At 40.3% G+C, this 22,513-nt stretch overlaps 1 protein-coding gene across 2 annotated transcripts in view; it reads right to left on the bottom strand.

The window, feature by feature from the left end:
* ATRNL1 (attractin like 1) overlaps positions 1-9,870 on the bottom strand; it is a 744,759-nt gene extending 734,889 nt beyond the window's left edge. For both annotated transcript variants that reach the window (XM_024121650.1, XM_024121651.1), the window contains exon 1: positions 9,572-9,870. In XM_024121650.1, the coding sequence (XP_023977418.1) occupies positions 9,572-9,870 (299 nt within the window). The remainder of the gene's footprint in view (positions 1-9,571) is intronic.
* Positions 9,871-22,513: the final 12,643 nt, after the last annotated feature.

Raw genomic sequence — 22,513 nt, 5'->3', positions numbered from 1 at the left:
CAAAACAGTTCTACATAAGCCAAAGAGAATGTCTCAAGGTAAATCATAATTAAGTTCAATTACATTGAATGAAAATCAAAGTACTATATCCCATAATATGAGATTCAGCTAATGCAGTGCTTAGAAGAACACGTATAGCATTCAAATGCTTTTATTAAAAGGAAGAAACATCTCAAATTAATGATCTAAGCTTTTCATCTTAAGAAACTAGAATTTAAAAAGTTAAGTTAAAACCAAAGGAAACAGGGACTCCCTGGCGATCCACTGGTTAAGACTCGGGGCTTTCACTGCCATGGGCCCGGGTTCAATCCCTGCTCAGGAACTAAGATCCTGCAAGCTGCATGGCGTGGCAAAAATAAAATAAAATAAAATAAAATAAAATAAAATAAAAAGAAGCAGCGGCTTCCCTGGTGGCGCAGTGGTTGAGAGTCTGCCTGCCGATGCAGGGGACACGGGTTTGTGCCCCGGTCCGGGAAGATCCCACATGCCACGGTGCGGCTGGGCCCGTGAACCATGGCCGCTGAGCCTGCGCGTAGCAGCAATCAATGAAACTGAAAAAACAACAAAAGAAAAAATAGCAGGAATCAATGACACCAAACACATATTCTTTGAAAAGATTGATAACATTAATGTCTAGCCAGACTAAGCAAGAAAAAAGAAAGAAAACATAAACTACCAATATCAGAAATGGAAGAAGAAATATCACTAAAGACCCCACAGACTTTAAAAGGATGATAAGGAAATATTATGAACAACTTTATGCCCATAAATTTGAAAACTTAGATGAAATGGACCCATCCTCTGTAAGATACAATCTGCCAAAACTCACTCAAGAAATAGATGAAATGAATATCCCCACATCTATTTAAAAAATTAAGTTCACAGCTGCAAGTCTTCCACAAAGAAATTCCAGGCCCAAATGGCATCACTGATGAATATACCAAATATTTAAGAAAAAAGTAATACAAAGTCTACATAAATCCTTCCAGAAAACATAAGAGGGAGCATTTCCTAACTCACTTTATAAGGTTAGCATTACACCATGATAAGGAAACCAAAGACATTTCAAGAAAAGAAAATTACAGAACAATATCTCTCATGAACACAGAAGCAAAAATCCTCAACGAAATATTAGCAAATTAAATCCAGCAATATATAAATAGTATAATATATTGGGACCAAGTGGAGTTTACCCCAGGAATGTAAGGCTGATTAAACATTTGAAAATCAATCAATTTAATTCACCAATATTAACAAACAAAAGAAGAAAAACCAAACGACTGTCTCAATAGATATAGAAGAAACGTGACAAAATTCAACATCCATACATGACTGTAAATGGAAAAATTCTCAGCTTTTCTCCTCCTGTGTAGGAAAAAATCCAGTTCATGTCTACTGTATGCTTCTTCCCCATAAGTCTCCTTTACTGTTCACACAACCTTCGCTTCCGGTCACCAAATGTATGGAGGTTTTTCCCCACCACCAAGGAATTCACAGGCAACAGAAGAGTGTCCAAGAATTCAACTCAATTCTGACACTATCTAACAGGAAACAGCATCAGATTCCACAGGTTAAGGTTTCAATCCCACAAGACTAACCCCCCACCGAACCCTGCCCCACTTCAGAAACCAGTTGCAAGCCCAGATACCACCTCTGCTTCTGACCAACTGGCCATAGACTGGGGGATCCAAGGACCCCTTCCTTGGGTTTAATTAATTTGCTAGAGAGGCTCACAGAACTCAGACAAACATTTTATTTACTAGATCACTAGTTTATTATAAAAGGATATAATTCAGGAACAGCCAGATAGAAGAGCTACATAGGGTAATACATGGGCGAAGGGGTTCAGTGTTTCCCTGCCCTGTTAAGGTGCATCACTCTCCCAGCACCTTCATGTGTTCACCAGAAGCTCTCTGAACCCCAAACTTTGGGGATTTTATGGAGGCTTTATCATGTAGGCATGATTGATCGTATCTCTACTTTCAGCCATTCTCCCTTCTCAACAGAACGGGGCCCAGGGCTGAAGAGTCCAAGCTTCAAACCATGACTTGGCCTTTCTGGTAACTAGCCCTCATCCAGAAGCCATCCAGGAGCTACTACTATCACCGGAGAAATTACAAGGGTTTCAGCAGCCCTGTGTTAGGAACAAAGGTAAAAGATGAACATTAGAACAAGAGATGCTTCTAGTGCTCTTATCACTTAGGAAATTATAACGGTTTTAGGAACTCTACGCCAGGAACCGGGGCAGAGACCAATATACTTTTTTCCGTTAACTCTCAAAATTAGGAATAGTAGGGAACTTCTTGAACCTAATAAAGGGCATTTATTTTTAAAAAGCCTGCAACTAACATGATACTTCATGTTTAAAGACTGAATGTTTTCCACCTAAGATTGGAAACAAGGCAAGGATATCCACCCTTGTACTCATATTCAACATCAGGTTGAAGGTCCTAGCGAGTACAACAGAACAAGAAGAAAAATAAGGGCATACAATGGGAAAGGAAGAAGTAAAACAGATGCTATGATCATCTGTATAGAAAGCCCCAAAGAATCTACAAAAAAAAAAAGCTACTGAAACTTGAGTTTAGCAACATTGCAGGATACAAGGTCAATATACAAAAATCAATTGCATTTCTACATAATGAAAAAGAACAATTAGAAACTGAAATTAAAGGAAACTATCAATTACAATAGCATCAAAGAATATAAACTATTTAGGTATAAATCTAACAAAATATACGCAGTATCTGTATCTGAAAAAAGAAATCAATGAAAACCTAAATAAATGAAGAAATATATCAGGTTGATGGACTAGAAAATTCAACATTGCCTAGATGTCAATTCTTCCCAAAATGATCTCTTGAATCAACACAATCTCAATCAAAATCCCAGCTTTTTTTTTTAAGAAATTGACAAACTGATTTTAAAATTTATGTGGAAAAGCAAATGAACTAGAAAAACCAAATGAATTTTCAAAAATAGAAGCAGAGTTGGAGGAATCGCACTACCTAATTTTAAGTCTTACTATAAAGGGACTTTCCTGGTGGTACAGTGATTAAGAACCTGCCTGCCAATGCAGGGGACACGGGTTCAAGCCTTGGTCTGGGAAGATCCCACATGCCACGAAGCAACTAAGCCCCTGTGCCACAACTACTGAGCCTGCACGCTAGAGCCCGTGAGCCACAACTACTGAGCTCATGTGCCGCGACTACTGAAGCCCACACACCTAGAGTCCATGCCCCACAACAAGAGAAGCCACCGCAATAAGAAGCCCGCACACCGCAACGAAGAGGCAACCACTCTACACAACTAGAGAAAGCCCTCACGCAGTAACAAAGACCCAACATGGCCAAAAATAAATTTAAAAAGGAAAAAGACTTACTATAAAGATCCAGTAGTCAAAAGAAATGCATTTCCCAAAGGACAGACACATGAATCAATAGAACAGAACAAAATCAAGAAATAGATACAGAGATAGAGAGACGTCCACCTGATTTTCAACAAAGGGGCAAAAACATCAATGAAAAAAGGATAGTCTTTTCAAGAACTAGTCATTCCATAATGAAAAAAGGATCAATTTACCAATAGGATATAATACAAAATTTCACACACCTAATAACAGAGCTTCAAAATACATGAAGCAAAAACAGATGCGACTGCAGAGAAATAGATAATTACAAAATTATAATTGAAGATTTCAATACCCCCTCTCAATAACTGACAGAAACAGAAAATCATAAAGGTTTTAGAAATCTTACACATAACCTCATACTTAATGGTTAAGGATTGAATATTTTTCCTTTAAATCAAAAAACAAGACACAGCCAACCACTCTTATCACCTGTATACATCACGGTAATGGAGGTTCTAGCCAGTGAAGTAAGGCAAGAAAAAGAAATGAAAGGCATCCAGATTGCAGAGAAAAGGCTTATAGTATTTTTACTTGCAGACAACATAATTATCTATGTAGAAAATTAAAAGGAATCTACAAAAACTACTACTACTACCACTAATAAGTGAGGTTAGCAAAATTGAAGAATACAAGACCAAATACAAAAGTCAGTTGTATTTCCATATTTTATACACACACACACACGTATATATAACTTACAACAGCAGCAAAATATATTAAATACTTAGGGGAAAATCTGACAGAAGAGTTGTAAGACCTGTTCACTGAAAACTTTTAAATATTTTTGAGAGATTAAAGAAGACCTAAATAAATGGAGAGATATGCCATGTTCACGGGTGAGAAAACTCAATACCGATAAGGTGTCAACTGTCCCCCAGACTGATGTATAGATTCAATACAATCCCAAATAAAATCCCAGCAGGCTTTTTTGTAGAAACTGACAAGCTGATTCTGAAATTCATGTGGAAATGCCAAGGACATAGAGTAGCCAAAATAACTGAAAAGGAACAAAATTGAAGGACTTAAACTCCCTGAATTCAAGACATAAAGCTATAATAATCTTGACATACAAATAGATCAGTGGAACAGAGTCCAGAAACAGACACACAAATATACAAACAACTGGTTTCAACAAAGTTGCCAAGCCACTTTAGTAGAGAAAGGATAGTTTTTTTCAACAAATGGTCCTAGAATAATTGGATATCTATATGCAAAAAAAAAAATTGAGATCCATACCTCTCACTAGATGTGGAATTAACTCAAAATGGACTATAAACCTAATTGTAAAATCTAAAACTACAAAACTTCCAGGAAAGAAAAAAAATAATCAAAGAAAATCTTTGGTTTAGGCAAAGGCTTCTTAGATATTGCGCCAAAAGCACAATCCATAAAAGGAAAAAAATGATAAACTGGAATTGAAATTTAAAACTTCTGTTCTTTGAAATCACTGTTAAGAGAATGAAAAGACAAGCCCCAACATGGGAGAAAATATTTGCCAATGATATATCTGATAAGGAACTAGTATCCAGAATATATAAAGAACTCATAAAAATCAATAATAAGAAAACAATTTTAAAAATGTGCAAACAATATGAACAGATACCTCACCAAAGAAGATCTACAGATGGCAAGTAAGCACACGATAGATGCTCTCATTAGTCATTAGGGAAATGCAAAATAAAACCACAATGAGATACCACTACACACCTATTAGAACCGCTAAAATTTAAGACTGACCATACCAAGTGTTGGTGAGGGTGTAAATTAACTAGAACATTCATACCCTGCTGGTGGGAATGTAAAAGATACAACTACTTTGAAAAAGAGTTTTGTCATTTTGTTAGAAATCTATAGTGAAGGAAAACGGCTCAGTTAGTTGCCTGGGGACAGGGAGAGGCAGCGGAAAGGAGAGGGAGGGAATACAAAGGGGCACATGGAACTTTTGAGTGTAACTGATATTTTTATGATCTTGATTGTGGTGATAGGTTAAGAGGTGCATACATATGCGAAAACTTTTTAAATTGTACAGTTTATTGCATGTCAATTATACCCCAATAAAGCTCTTAAAAATAATTTTTTAAGAAAAAATTACAATTGTAATTAAATAATTCATTATGAAAGTGCTAAAAAGTAAAAATAGTGCTATAAGAGTACATAACGAGGGGTCACATAGTCTGAGGAGTCAGAAAAGCTTCCTTTAGACACTAGTATAAGCTAAAATTCAAAGGATGCTTAGTAATCAGTCAAGCAAAGACCACATAGGAAAGACGGTTCAGAGAGATGTATGCATATGTGTGAAATGCCCTGAGTCCAAAAGGAATGTGACACTTTCAAGGAACTTTAAAAGACCCAGGCAGGAAAACAGGAAGGGTGAGTCTGATCTGCTAAAGGAACCAAATTATGTAGACACATGGTCTTGAAAACCATGCTAGTACAAGCAATTTATCAATTTAGGATCTTAGAAACACTCAACTTAAATTATTTTAAAATCTATTGTGTGATTTTATGGTTTAATAATGTAAAAAGAACCCATGGATATAAATTACATATAATAATCTTAGTTTGAAATAAAGAAGACCTGGGGACAGGGAATATTCAATTTAACTTTATAGTTACTGATAGTTTCCCTATTGTTATTAAAAAGAATTCCAAATATGTGGATGTGTGTGTGTGTGTGTGTGTGTGTGTGTCATAGTTTTAAAACACATAGCTATAGTGCAATGTATGTTACTTGTTTCGTTGTGTGTGTATCTGTATATACACACATATGTTGGGGTTGTTTTTTTTTTTTAATAATAACTTAGGGAAAATATTGACACATTTAACCCTGCCACTTTCTGTTTACAATAGCAACCTCACTCCTGATATTATATCTTCATTTTGCTGTCAAAATAGAAAGACTACTTCCATTATAAATGTGTGAAATTCATTATCCATACTTGACTGACTTAAGAAATTTAAAAAATATCTATATACATTAAACACACAATAAGATTTAGTAGATGATTTCAGAGAAATATTCAATAAATATGTTTTAATAATAAATATACATTTATAAAATATTCACAATATAATGAGTTATTTTCCAATCTCAGAACGTTAATATCAGCTATTTTGTTTACCTAAGAGAAATTAGAAGTCTTAGGTTTCTAAGTCACATAAGCAAGAAAATGTCCAAGTTTGAACTCAAATTATTAGTTTATATAAACATAAATCTCAACTACTCTACAAAAATAATTCTAAAGAACTGGCTTCTAATAGAGAATGTTATTCATTCAAATAGTTTATAGCAAAACATTTTCTACTCCAATGTTATATTAAGCTACCCAAGTAAATGTAATTCAAATTTGCATATATCATATACTTGATTATTATATTTCAAATTGGCACTGTCCTCTCTGATTCTCAGTCCTAAGTCTTTTAGTCCAGCTTTAGCAGAAGATCAGTGTCCGTTCTGTTTTACCTATGAGAGGAATGGCTTGTAATTCTGAGTTTTATTCTTTTCAAATGGAAACAGAAGACTGAAATCAATCCTAAGAGAACTGAAGTACCACTTTTGATACCATATTTGCTTCTGCATTTCTCCCCCCAACCATCAATCTTCCGTTCTAAAGAAGCATTTGAAGGATACTCATTCCCTAGTGAAATCCCTACAGTAGGAAAAAAGCTATGTTACCATGGAACCAGCCAATTAATTTTGACACCTGCTTACCAAGATTGATCATTTTTGATGTCTGTTTGTTAGGTGGCTATCCTTCAGTTAAGTAAAAGATTTTCAAGATAATTAATGAAGTGAGAATTTCCAGTTAAAGTCTTTCCCACTGTGCTATTACTTCAAATGCTGGATAAAACAAGCCACCATCCTCAAATACACCTTTCTTAGCTTAGCATGTACTTTACCAGGAAGAAATCTTTTCTTCTAAATTGATTCTTCCCTTTAACATTAAATACCACTTTTTTCTTTACCCTAAGAGAATACATAACAAAACACAGAGTTGTACCAGTTATATTTACTCTAACTAATAGCTTGTATTCCACAGAGAAATGAAAAAGTACTTACTAATAGGGTACAATGAATCATAGGAAACAGCTTCCAAGGAAATGAATATTCAATGATTAGTCCAGGGTTTATTGCTATTTAACTATATCTATATTTTAAAAAAACAACTAGTCCTCTTTTACTCACTAATGTATCTTTCACGAACACCAACCATCTCTCTATATTATTTAAGCTGGTTTTAACTTGATCTGTGATCTTTCCTACTGAGACAACCTCTGCTAGTGAGGTTACAGGCTGCTGACGTAGCTGATTAGCAATTCCACTACTATAAAATGTAGACAGAAGCTTCTCAGGACTGCAGCAATTTCTGTCCTCTTTAGAGAAATGGAGCAATTCCACGCACCCAAAGGCCAATGTCCCTAACTTACACATGAATCAGGCAATCTTCCTATTTATGTACCAAAGGATATAAAAACATGGATGTGGCTTTTTTCATTGTTGACTACCAGTTCATATGTTCAAAATCCTCTCTTGCTAGGTAAAGAGGCCGGCTGTTATGATCAAAGCAAAAGTTTAAGAACACTTAAGTTATAAAGACTGCTAACAAGCACAGTTCAATAAGATAATCTTTGCAGACCTTAAAACACTTTTTTAAACTTTTAATTAGTACCTCCACCAAATTTTTTTTAATATAAAACTACAGTACTATGCTAATTTGTGAAATTATGAAGCTAGGAAACATTTTAACTTATTACTACAGATCAATTTCATAAAACTTCATTCTGAGATTTCACTTCCAAAAACTTCCTGTCAATTAATTTAAATAGTAAGATCTACTTAAATTAAAAAGTCCCATTTTTAAAAATACATTTTTACAATGAGTTTTCAGGGGCACTGTCTTAACTGTCAAGTTTTTTTTCAGAAAAAGTAAAATATGCTGTTTAAAACTCCCAGGAAATTTTCCTGTAATACATTATTAGCAGGTGAACCGTATTCCTACCTTTGCCTTAGAGCCCAAGAGACAGTTCACTTAGATTTTGCTATCACCCTGACAACAAGTAATCTACATAGTGCAATTTCAGAGCTACTAACTCAGCCAGCAAACTTCATGTGAAGTATCTAGAAAACCAAGAAGTTGACGTACTTAGTGACTGTTATGTGCAAGTTGTCAGATGGACACCCTATTGGCCTCAACTATCTTATCTGACGCTCCCCCCACATTCACCCATTTCTTTTCATATCAGACAGCAAGGCAATAAACATCAACCAATGGGGGAAAGTATCTTTACTGTTGTAAAGCAAGCTCCTTAGGGCCTTGAGGTTCAAAAAAACGGAAGTGATGCTCCCACACAACAGCTGATAGTCAAAGAACCAGTTAGAAAAATCTTTTCTCTCCACCACATTAAAAAGTCCAGGAATTTCATCCTCTTATCTAACCCAAAGTCACTCTTGTATTTCTCAACTCAAGACTGTCCTCGCAAATTCAACATAGTATATTGGCTTAAAGTAAATGTTCTAGAGTTAGGCTGGCTGATTCGGATTGCCTCGATTTCCCTCTGTAAAACCGGTATAGTAATTCTAGTAACTCAGAGTTGGTGTGAGAAACAAACGAGATAACCCACGTAATGGGCTCAGAACAGTGTTTGGCACATAGTAAGGCCATCATAAACTCTACTTATGATCACTGTTACTAAATACACTAACACGTTAGCAGTGCTTACCTCTAGAGAGGGGAGTAGGATGGGGAAGAGGGAGGTACTGGTAGACCAGAACTTTTAACCTTTAAACTTCCGTATTGTTTGAATGCTTCACAATGCGCAAGTATTTCACGAGTTACGTGCATAATTTCTGATTAAAAAATAGTGTCCTAACAAAATGGTGTTTGGCACCGTAACTGAGTGTGGAAATTTTGACGATCAGGGGACCAGAGTCGCTGCGGACAGGTGGACCATCGGGAAAGGCTTCGCGTCCACGGCGGTCGGTGCGAGACGCAGGGCCCGAAGTCCCCGAGGCGCGAGGGCTGGAGGGGGGAAGCGCGGGCCCCGCTCCCACAGCGCTGCGGGTCGCTCCCAGCCGGGGGACCCGGGGCCGAGAGAAGGGGGAAGGCCGCGACGGGTGCGGGGCAGGGCTGAGGTTCGGGGTCCGGCGAAGGCACTTACTTGAACCTGCCCTGGCAGTGCTGGCATTGGTCCCCCACCCAGCCCGGGTCGCAGAGGCAGGTGGAGTTGACACAGCGGCCCGAGAAGCAGGAGCCGGTCCTTTCGCAGAGCTTGGACTGGGACACCTGCGCGTACAGCGCCAGGTAGAGGAAGCCATAGCACAGCAGCCAGCTGTTCCCGTCCAGCAGCCAGAAGGAGGCGCCGCCGCCAACGCCGCCGCCGCCCGCCGGCCGAGCTCTCCACGGCCCCGGGGACGCTGGCTGCGGGGGACCAGTGCGGGCCCGGCCCCCCGGTTCCATCTTTCCCAGCGCCCCTGCCCGGCCGGGATGCGCTCTCGGGCGCCTACAGGGATGCTTCAGAGGGGAAATCTGGCCGGAGAGGAGAACACCGCGCCGCTGCCGCCGCCGCTTCTCCTCCTCACCGGCGCCTGCCCCAGTCCCGCTCCCCGGTCAGGAGGGACAGATCCCAGCCGCTGTCGCCTCCGCTCGGCTCCCTCCAGTCGCACTCGGGCATCGCCTCTCCGTCTCCTGACCTTGTCCGCGGCAGGCCGAGCCCACCGCCACGGCGCCCCGGGCTGGGCCGGAGGCGGGGAGCGGGAGATGCAGGCTGCGCTGGGCGCTCCGGAGGGGACCTGCGGGAGGGGGAGGGGGAGCCAGCGCGCGGCCCCGCCTCGCCCACGGCTCGCGCCAACCTCCTCAGCTCCCAGCCCGGCGCGCCCGGGAGGGCGGGGGCCACGGGAGCCCCGAGGTGGGCGCGCCCAACGCGGGAGGGGGGACTCGGGAAGCGGGGTTCAGCCTCGCCCGCCCCGCCCGGCCCCCGGCGGCCCCCCAGAAGCCATTTTCTCTCCGGTAACGTTAGCCAGATGCCGGTGCTGCCTTTAGAGCCCGCGGGATGCTGGGCCGCCTCCCCCACTCGCGCGTGCCTCCGCTCCTCCCCACACAGGCCCTGCGCGTGGTCTCGCCCCGCCCCTACAGGGACCAGGGACGACTCCGCGCGTCCGCACAGCCCGGCCCGCCGGCTGAAGGGAGAGCGACCCGCCAGGTGTGGCGCACGGGCCCGCCGTGCCCTTTCCCTCGGCGTGCCTGGGAAGTCGGCCCCGCTCGCACCGCGCGCCTCCTGAGCCCCCCCAAACGAAAGATCAGATCGGGACCGGCTTCGCAGCTTCAGCAGAAAATAAGCCCTTCCCGTCCGCTGTCTACAGCTGCAAAAGTGCAGCACTTTTCCCCCAGCACTCCCCGCTTCCTCCGTCCCATCCTCCAGCCTATTTCTTTTTTTCTGAAAAGAGAAAAACTCCAACAACACACAAAGAGCTGAGCATGTGCAGCAGGCAAGAGTCTTAAAGGCACCGCACTCCGACCACTTTGTGGGGTCCGCAAGAACGGAGAGAGGCGGGGGCTAGGGCCTGCGGGGGTCGCGGAGCCGGTTCCGCAGAGGGGCCGCTCCCAGGGGGAGCCATTTCTTGCAAGGAAATAGTGACTCCCCCGCCCCCAACAAAGAGCTGCGAGGTTCTGAGCCCCGGGCGCGCCGCCCCTCTCCGACGCTGCCTCGGAACCCCAGGTATCTCCTTTTCTGCTTGTCAGTGTTTCCTCCTCCATCTGGGACAACATTCTGCCTTGAAAAATATTGCAACATCGGGGCTTTTTTCAGAATAGCAGAAATGATGCCCAGAAAAGAGCCGTTTTTCCTTCCTCGGTAGCAAGCTTTCCTCCTTTAGATGACTTTCCAAGATTTGATGGCATATGCTGAAATTTTTGCTTTGTACTTTTGTGCCTTCACTAAACAGACTGTTTGAACCCTTGAGAAAGGATGCCGAACACAAATTGCAGCCTCGTACACTCGAGTCACAGCAATATTATTGGATCCCCACCAAAGAAGAGCAGGCAGTATGAAAAAGAATTTGAAATCTACCAAAAGCATTTCTGACAGCAAAAGGGGAAAAAGTTTTTGTTGTAACCACACAGTCATAATAGTATTGTTAAGATTCAACTCATGTTTATTTGGGGCATAATGTACCCATGTCATCTCTTTTAATCTCTGTTATCCCCACTTTGCAGATGAAATCCTCCATTAACCCCATTTTGCAGATGAGGACAGAAAGACTCAAAAAGGTTGAAAGATTTGTCAGGTTAGAAGAAAGCAATGAACCGAGCGTTAAACACAAGTCTGTGCTTTTTCCACTACTTACTAGGCTGTTTCTCTTGGCTTTGTTCTAGTTTGGTGAATAAAATGTTAAGTGTTGGCTTGGTTTGCAAACACCTGGGCGATGACTTCAGGAGGAAAAAAAGGTCCAGAAAGAGGTGGCTCCTTCGGAAGTAAAAAAGAAGAAGGAAAATCATGATTTTCATTTATAGAACAAACAAATCACAATTCCCCCAAAATATCAGTACCAGAAATGTCAATCTCAAACCTAAAAATTAAGACAGCTCCTTCTTTTCACATCTTTTCGATATCAGTATGCCCCTTAGAGACTGCTTGAGATGGGGGAGAAGGAGAGGAGAACGTTTTGGAAAAATAATTAAAAGGAGGATATTGTTCTGGATCACACCTTTTAATTTCCATGACTGTAAAATCCGGAACTCTTTCTAGTATTAACCATGCATGGACAAGCCCTGTTGCCTTCTCCATTCTTCTCATGCCAACCAAAGTTTCAAGTCAGCCACATCTTTCTCACATCTAATGTAGAGTTGCTTTCTGACATGTGGAAGGTGGCCAAGCTCTTAAAACCATCACTGAGTGTGAAGGTAACTCGATACACAGGAGCCACTTTAACAAGAGCGATCACTGCTCAGCCACATACTGACAGTAGGCTATATTTAAGCAAAGGGTTCGCCCATTAAAAATATATATCTTTTAATCTTCTAACCACTATAATCAGCTCAGTAATTTAGGTTACAGTGAAGAACATGCAGCCCCACAGGCCTCCTCTCAACCTTGCCTTTAGAATCAAGCTGAATATGTTAAATTTATATAAAATTATTCTCATAAGGATCTCACAGGATTTGCACTTGCCCTATATCCTGTTTTTCTTTCAAACTCTTTCAGTCAGCATTTACTAACTATTATGAATTTAAGCAGGAGAAAACAAAGATGAATAAAACATGATTTCTACCCCTGGATAAGCTTATCTTTTATTGGGCTCACTAGATTGGGGGTTCCTTGTACAGCTGAGTGGCACATAATTTACAAATGTAGACACAGAAAACTTAAATGATTTACAATGGTTGCACAAAATAGTGATAAAGCTTGCCCAGAGGGCTTCCCTGGTGGCGCAGTGGTTGAGAGTCCGCCTGCCGATGCAGGGGACGCAGGTTCGTGTCCCGGTCCGGGAAGATCCCACATGCCGCGGAGCGGCTGGGCCCGTGAGCCATGGCCGCTGAGCCTGTGCGTCCGGAGCCTGCGCTCCGCAACGGGAGAGGCCACAACAGTGAGAGGCCCGCATACCGAAAAAAAAAAAAAAAAAAAAAAGCTTGCCCAGAATCTTGACTGATGTTTCAGTATTTTCTTTGATCAAGAAATTTTAAAACTCCAACATGATGTTATCTTTTTTCCAAAGAAGGAGAATCAGCATCCTAGCTGTGCTACACGACACTACAATAATTCATAGTATTGGTAATAGCAGTCATAAATCCAGCAGAAAGGTGAAAATTTACTCCAAAGAGGTAGTAAGGAAAAAGTCAGTTTTACTGAAGTAGGATGAAACTGTTAAGATTAGAATTATGTATTAAAATTGCTCCAAGGGGAAAGATAAGTATATTTTCTCAACAATTAGCCTTATATCAGGACCTTTAGATATTTGGGGGAGTGTGTTTCATTTCCATTCATACCACCTAACAATGGTACTATAATAGGCAAAAATCTAAGACTTCACGTTGCCAAATTGTTTGAAGGAAATGCAAATTTTTTTTTTTTTTTTTTTTAAGAACAAGAAAAATGATAGATCCACTGCTCTGTTGATTGCTATTCAAAAAGTAAAAGATCCTATTTGGGCTAATGAACCAAAGGAGCCCCTTCTCAGTTGCTTGACTGAAGAATGATCTCTACTCTGGTTATTATTCATCATTTGCCTCACAGGAGGCTTCTGAAAGCAGCTAAGGTAATGAGAGCTGTAGATAGCCTGGCCCCGAGAGCCAGAAATGCGTTCATTCAAAGGGACCCTTAGTGCAATTGGGGCAGTATTTTTAAGACATTGATAGAGCATTAATGGTCTTTGAGATTAGACAGTTTAAAAAAAATCACCTTTAGGTACTCATTAAAACATTATTGATCATACTGAAAATGTTGATATGACTTTGACCTGAAACCCCCCTCCCCGTACCACCAAAATCTAACACTGCTTTCGCTTGGATTCATTCTTTTCTTCTATCAGTTTCTCTTGCTGTCACACTTGCAAACACACACGTACAGTCTGATCCTGCCAATTTTTCAACTTAACACATTTCAAACATATTGTCATAAGTAAATCCAAGGGAATAAATCCAAAGATTCTAAATTTACTATGCTGGGCTAATACATTTTTTTTTAACTGGGAAATAAAATTTAAAAACTAAACTTTTTATCCTAAATATTCAGACTTGTTACCAAAAAAAGTTGATTGCAGCAGTCAATTGCAAAAATTTGTCTTTTGTGAAACTTAATTCAATAAAATTATGGGCTAGGACTTCCTATTGAGCATAATGGACTAAGTATGTGTATTTACCTCTGCTCTGAACCCTACCAACATGGCAGAAAATGTTTTTTAATTTTTAAAGGTATAAACTCACAATGAGAACATAACCAACTAGTAGAAGAACGATATTAATGTACTTGGAAGAGTCGATTCATTGGAAGGAGGAAAGTGAATGGAGAACTGGTACATGCCTGCAAAGATGAAGTATAATAAGGAACAAGCCTGTTTCTCCTGAAGAGCCCAGAAAGCCTCAGGATTCAGAGGCAAGTGTTACCATGGAAGGTAAAGATGGGGCTTTAGGATGAAAACTGGGGGAATGGATGAGGGCAATATAAGGACCCACAGTACCCTTCCTCACCCTAAGCAGCTAAAACTAACCCAGACCCAACTCTGACAGGAGGTTAAATCTCTTGAGAAATTGAATCAGAGAGTTTCCAGACTTAGGGCACCAGGGATTATAGAAGGAGGAAGTGAGGTACACAGCTGAAAATGGAGAGATTAAGTGAAAATCTATATATTGAATGGTATCATTTTCCTGCATCCTTTGCCTACCTGTTTCCAGAACACTATAGCCAACTGAATAACCCAGGCAGAAACCTGATACCTATCTGCAAAAATTGAATAGTCCAAGAGAAAAGATACTGTCATTCAGGGTCTCCCAACCAAATGGCAAACCTACAATGACTGAAACCAAATGGATCACCCTACAATGAAGCCTGCTAGTCAATAAGCCCCACTCAATAATTTTTTTCATGACTCCCTCTTAAATATAGACAGCAAAAGTTCATTAGACATAAAATACAGAAACCAAAACAGAGAAAAGGAAATTAGAGAAAACATGTCAAAGTAATAAGGGAAGGTTTTGCAACCATGAAACAAGTACTGGATACTCTTTAAAAAATATAAAAGGACACTTAGAAAACAGAAAAATTAAAAATAGGACAGCCAAAATTAAAATGCAATAGAAAGTTTGGAAGGTAAAGTGTAGGAAATCATCTAGAAATTAGAATACAAGACAAAGAAGGTGTCTCCGCTTATGGAGAAGGGAAAAACTAAGAAAATTAGAAGCTTTGTTAAGATTATGTATGATAATAAATTAAGCATTTATCATATGAGTACATTTATTAATGTGATAGTACATTAATGCACAGCTCCTATGTAGGAGCAGAAAAAAAATGTCTAGATTAATTTATTCAACATAAGAATATTTCCCAGAACTAGACTGAGCCTCCAGATGCCTAAAACACTGAGTTTAACAAGACTCACATATTGGGGGGCAGGAGGAGAGGGAGGAAGGAGACAGGCAAATGCAATGGTATCCTCAAGTATGAGGATAAAGACATTTTCAGACACACAAACCTTCATAAATTTTGTGTCCTAAGGGACCCTTCTTTAGGAAACTCCTGGAGAATGAAACAAAAGGACAAGAGGCTGAACGTAAGAGAACTGTGAAGGGATATCCTAGAATGATGGACAGCTGTGTCCCAGCAGCCAGTCCAACCTGGAAACAGAGGCTGGGGAGGGAGGTATCTAGGAAAGTAATGGATATGAGTGCTTGAAACAGTTGGAGCTTTTGGAAAAAATATTAACAATATGTGACAGATCTTGGAGTATTTGGGTAGAAAGCGGAATAAGCCCACAGAGACCTAAGTAAATGAACAAAATGAAGTGATTGTTGGCTAGAAGAAAGGAAGGAAGGAAGGAAGGAAGGAAGGAAGGAAGGGAGGGAGGGAGGGAGGGAGGAGGAAGAGAAAGAAAGGAAGGAAACCTATACAAGACTGTTCAGCAGGAAACGATAATTACATAGTCGTAATAAATACTAACTATTTAACCAAAAATATATAAAATGTCTCTATTAAAAAGATGGGAGGGGATAAAGAAGGATAGTGCTAAATCTTAATTCCTTAATAAGAAGTAATTGCAAGTCCAAAACTGATAAATCCAGAAATAGCAGTATAAGTATACTACACTGAAGAAAAGTTGAAAGCTGCTTTCTCTTAGGGGATAGGGAAGAGGAGCAGGAGATGCAGCATTTTATTATAAAGCTTTCAGTACTCTTTGATTAAAAATTAAAAATTACTTCTAAAATATACAGAAATAATAAACAAAAAATACGTCCCTAAGAAAATAAAGAAGGTGGCATGGGGCCTAAGGCTCATAGACACTCGAGTTTGATTTCTAATTCTTCCACCTATATGTTGGTTACCCTTTCATGATCCATTAACTTCTGTGATTCAGTTTTCTCACCTATAAGATGGGTATAATCAAACTACCTGTCAATGCCCATTTCAGAGCTGAGATGAGGGCCCAAACCAAATAGTATATGAAAGACCCTACTAAATGGTAAAGTACTATACAAATTAATACTGTATATTAATATAGTATATACTATATTTTGTATTATAATATATTAAGATATATTAATAATACTGACATTTAATGTTCAAAAATTACTCTTAGGAACAGAATTAATGCTCATCCCATGTGATGGAAAGGATTATTGAAAGAGATTTGGTCAATACAAAAACAAAAAGAATGAGGCAGAGCTATAAGAAAACTGTGTTATTTTAAAGATGAATCTAGTCCAAGATCTTCATTTTGCAGATGAGATGCTGGGGTCCAGAAAAGTGAAGTTTTATGCAAACTCACACAGTGGCAGAGCTCAGTCTAAAACCCTAGTTCTCCTGAAATGCAGTCCAGTTTTCTTTGTCCTATACCTTAACAGTTCAGGCTAATAGGAGAAATTTTCAGGTTGGTCATCCATACCTAGCTCCAGAAAGGCCTTCCAAGGCTCAATAAAGTTAAGTGACTTGCCCAACATCCATAATAAGTTAGCGACAGCAGAGGCAAAACTAAACCAAAGGACAGACCGTCAAAGAATGAACCCTGTATCAACCACTTGGAACGGAGTGAAAAGTTGCCAGCAGAGCTAAAGGCAGACATTGAAAGCCCAGCTCAGAGTCTGTAACATACAGATTATCAATTAATATCAATTAACTGGCTAACTAAAGTTCCTGCCTAAGTATGGAGAGAAAAGGCAGAGAGGAGATAGACATACTTTAAAAAAAAAAAAAAAAAGGCAATTAGCATAAGCCAAGTCGGCAACAAAATTTCTCTTGAAAATGAAGGTATAAGAATTTGACTTAACGGGGACTTCCTTGGTGGTGCAGTGGTTAAGAATCTGCCTGCCAATGCAGGGGACACGGGTTCGATCCCTGGTTGGGGAAATCCCACATGCCGCAGATCAACTAAGCCCATGAGCCACAGCTACTTAGCCCATGTGCCGCAACTACTGACGCCCAAGCGCCTAGAGCCCATGCTCTGCAACAAGAGAAGCCACCACAGTGAGAAGCCAGCGCACCACAACGAAGAGTAGCCCCGCTCGCCGCAACTAGAGAAAGCCCGCGCGCAGCAACGAAGACCCAACGCAGCCAAAAATAAAAATAATAATAAATTTATTTTTTTTTAATGAATTTGACTTACTGAATGGGAGAAGGAGAAACAGAGAAGGAAACAAAGGAGGAAAGGACATGGCCCAGTGATTGACAAAAAATGTCAAGAAAGAGTGACGAAATTTAGAAATCTCCAAAGTATTCCAAGACATCTAATAGGCCTCCCTATCTTCTCCTTGTTGGGACAGTGCTGAAAGGAATTAAGGCATGGGGGAGATAAAAATGTCAGGGACCTTTTCTCTATTCCATCCCCAGGATGTCATTTGCTAGTACTTTCCTTCTTGCAAAAGGAGAACAAAACCCTTTTTTAAAAAAAATTCAGTTCTGGGCTTCCCTGGTGGCGCAGTGGTTGAGAGTCCGCCTGCCGATGCAGGGGACACAGGTTCATGCCCCGGTCCGGGAGGATCCCACATGCCGCGGAGCGGCTGGGCCCGTGAGCCATGGCCGCTGAGCCTGCGCGTCCGGAGCCTGTGCTCCGCAACGGGAGAGGCCACAACAGTGAGAGGCCCACGTACCGCAAAAAAAAAAATTCAGTTCTATCAATAGAAATGTACAAAATTTCAATTTGAATCAGGTAACAAAAAAGGAAATATTATACTCTTTTGTTTCCAGAAGTCATAATTTTTCCCCAATAGATAATTCTAATTTCTCCAGATGACTCATTAGTTATCACTGCATTATGCTGTATCACCTTACTTCCAAATAAACCAACTTTAAGAAAGGTCATACACTGAAAAAATAGTGTCATTGAACACAAAGGTACTTGTAATTTTGAGCCATAGAAAGAATTGCTTTAGTTGTGAGAAAACCCAATAACTGCTACACACTCTTCAGACACTGCCCATATGTAGATAAAACAGGTAGAATTTCTATAAACCTCAGTTGAGTTGAGGTTTGCTTCATGTTCCCTCTGTTTTAAGAAAAAGTGAGTCACAGTAAGAAAAACAGGAAGCACTTAAAAAACAAAAACTCCCAAGCGAAATAAACAATTCATATGAACAATAACATACTAGCTTTTAGAAAGCTGCTTGGGGTCCTGACCTAGGAAAATATGTTTATGTTTAGTGGAAAAGAACATGAAAGAGAATTATGGACTCTCTGATCAGGAGAGACTGAGCCATCAGGGTGCAGCGAGGTTTCCTTGAACAGAGCTCAGACACAGAGAAGAACCACAAAACAGCACACATACAAAAAAAGAAAAATATCTGACAAATGATAGCCAGGCCCCACAAATCCTGATAACACGACATTCTACTTATTAAAAACATCAGTCTTGGATGACTCCAGGCACAGTCATTTTGAAAATGTACATAAGTAAATTAAAACCAGCCTTATGATTCTTCTTATTTTAAGTCCCTCACCCGTATCCCTCTGCAAAGCTGATGTGAAATTTAAAATTAAAGGGAAAAAAAGGTCAACATGAACATTGCTGATTTTAAGCAAAAACCCCGTTTTCTATTCTTAAATTAGAATGTAGTCAGAAAGTCTTTCTGCACATGAAGAGGACGTATATTTTTCTAAGAAAATTGCTTCTACAGTAAACAGAGAAAATGTTATATCCACAACTAGGAAGCACGTGCAAGAGCTGTATTTATTAAATTATCTAAACCACTTGGTAACAGACATTTTCAAACATGCTTTATGGCCATGCTCTTCATCACCGGACACAGTCCTTTAGTTTATGGAGGTAGCACAATATAGTGCCAAGAGGCCTAGACAAAGAGCCAGGAGACCCAAACTCTACAACTAAACAGTATGTGCCTCACTCGCTCTCAGTTCTTGCATTTGTAAAACAGCAAAAAATATTAGCCCTCCCTTAATGTTATTGGGAGAATCAAAATTCCAAATGAGACAAAATGTCAAAGTTTTTGAAAAACTGTGAAGCCCTATTTGTGCCTCCTTTTATTCGTTCTGGGAGAACACTGCACTAGGACCCACTGAGGCCATGTGACACTAAAGAGCCATGAAGCAAGCTCAGTAATTCCTCAGCATCTTGATCCCCCCCGTTGCAGCAGGCCAGCCCGTTGCCTTATGCCGAGGTGAGATAAGGAGCCACACGTGTGGGTGACTGCAGTGACCACTGGAAAGGCCCAGAGAACAAAACACACTATCCCCACACTATAGCTAAAAGTTGGAACTCAAGTTGAATGCTTTTGTCTTTTAGCTTAAGGTTTTTGGGGCGCTTGCTCTATTGCAAACGCCTTCGAAGGGCTAATGTGCTTAGTCTGTACCAGTCAATAACATCTGAGTATGAATGACTTTGTACCTATTCCTGAGAATAGTTTTGCTAAGGAATATAAGAAAAGTATAAAGATGTATCACCTCCCCATCTACCTCTCCCCGCTACCCAGAGCATACAGCATACACGTAATGTGCACATTCTTTGACTACTACCTGGCCTGTTTGAAAGAAAATGAATCTGAGATGCCAGTAACACCCTTCAGTGATTTAGTATAATATGGTGTCAATGGAAGGAATGTTTCTATGTTTTAAAAGAAGTCCAGGGAATTCGCTGGTGGTGCAGTGGTTAGGGCTCCACACTTCCATTGCAGGGGGCACGAGTTTGATCCCTGGTCGGGGAGCTAAGATCCCACAAGCTGTGTGGCGGAGCCAATAATAATAATAATAATAGAAGTCCAACAAGAGAACAGACACAAAAGAATTAAATAGTAATGGTGGGATTTCAGACAGTGGCACCTGGTGAAAAATTTGACATGTACCTCATGGTGAGTAGCTACCTACTTTAGGTGGCGATTGGACTAACAGTAGGGTTTTGGCATCTCTGACTACACAATGAATGAATTTAAAGAAAGAATCAGAATAAGAGGTTAGGTATTCACTTGGAAACACCCTCCGCAAACTCGATTCTGGTAGAAATCATCAGCAAAAATCCTGACTATTTTTAACGGCTAGGAGGATGCTTAAGGAAATGTCAATCTCTAAGATTACCCCCAGTCTCCTCTGCATAAATAATAACATCATTGCCGACAGATTCTTGGCTCAACTGATCTTCTTTTAAACATGCAGACTAGTCAAAACGAAATACTTATTAGAGAAAGACTGGAAAGGATGAAACTGGAAATGATCACTCAAAATAAGAAAAAAATCAGCCTCATTAATAAGAAAAAAATATGGGCATTCTGAGCTAGCCAGACACCAAAAATATGTAGGAATAAACAGCAAAGCAGCAATACTGTGTGGGTATGATGCCTTTAAGTGTGCAACTCAAGGGAAACCACTGAAAAAGCCAGTGCCAGTACCCCAGCACATGCTCGGAAGGATGGTAGATGCCCGACAGTCCCAGCGGGTGGACAATATTACATCAGGTGGAACATTTCCTCTGGTTATGGTCAGTGTAGGCCCTAAAGCCTCAGGATTTGCTAGTGCTCATTACTTTTATTCTAACTCTGTGGCTGCAAACACTATCCTCACTCACATGAACGCTTGATCTTTCTAAATCATCCCAAACTACCTGCAGCAATTATCCCACGATTAAATTCCTAAAGTTAATTGTCAAATTAAAAATAGACTCGTTTATTAGTTTAAAATGTTTCTGCTTTTTCATTTTATCAAGTGTCCTTTTAGTTCTTAATTATTAGAAAATAGAAATAAAAGTGTTCAATTATCCTTCTCTTTAACATTTATCATTTTATAGCTCTTATCAGATTTCTACCATTTTTCCCCCAACTAAGAAGTCCTAGCCATTCATCTCTGGGTTCTGTCTTGCTATATGTGCTGTAATTATTTTAGCTGACCTTGTCTAATTTATTTCTTATCTAGCTCAGTCATCTTTGAGATAAAGAAGAGAAACTGAAACAGGCCATTCAAAATTAGGATGTGCATTTTGTAAAATGAACATAAATTTATTACAATGTTTTCTATAACCCTTTCTAACTAGAATAGCTTCTTATTACTTATCTGACTACCACCACTCTTTTTTTTTTTTTTTTTGGCATTGGGTCTTCGTTGCTGCGCACAGGCTTTCTAGCGGGGGCTACCTACTCTTCATAGCGGTGTAGGTGCTTCTCATTGTGGTGGCTTCTCTTGTTGTGGAGCACGGGCTCTAGGCGCCCGCGCTTCAGTAGTTGCATCACGCGGGCTCAGTAGGTGTGCCTCGCGGGCTCTGGAGCGCAGGCTCTGTAGTTGTGGCGCATGGGCTTAGTTGCTCTCCAGCACGTGGGATCTTCCCAGACCAGGGCTCAAACCCGTGTCCCCCGCATTGGCAGGCGGATTCTTAACCACTGCACCACCAGGGAAGTCCTTACCACTACTCTTTAAAATGTATTCTTTGAACTATTCTTGATGATGTCTGCATGCTTTTCCAACAGGGTTGTAACAAATTCAATACCCATGAGGATATTATTTAAATTATTCCTTTCTGAGATGTATTAGAATCAAAGAATCTCAAGTTAATTTCCATCTTTGGTGTGATCATTTACTTAGTTAAGTAAAACGTCTAGGTACTTCTAGATTTCCACGATTGTGGGTTTTGAGTAATCCACTATTCCTTTCCCATCTGCACTAGATAATTATGATTAGCGATAAGCCCTCAACTTCTTTTGAGGAAAAATGTCCTTCCCATGTCCTCCACTGATAAAGCCTACTTAGGCAGCCATGTTTTGTACACATGATTCTGCTCTCCTTAAATACTGATAATTAGCACAGACGCATTTGCCAACCTGGGGGCAGCCAATCTTTAGGCTCACCAGCAGTCTTACAAGGTAACCTGACACAAAAGCACTAATCAAACAGAAATGAACTGGATCAATCAAATTCTCACATTTGAGAATTTGAATTAGGAAATATAGCAAGAATTAAGTAATT

The sequence above is a fragment of the Physeter macrocephalus genome, chromosome 20 (assembly GCF_002837175.3).
Source record: "Physeter macrocephalus isolate SW-GA chromosome 20, ASM283717v5, whole genome shotgun sequence".
Classification (NCBI taxonomy): Eukaryota; Metazoa; Chordata; class Mammalia; order Artiodactyla; family Physeteridae; genus Physeter; species Physeter macrocephalus.
This window is presented reverse-complemented; position numbering and strand designations above follow the sequence as displayed.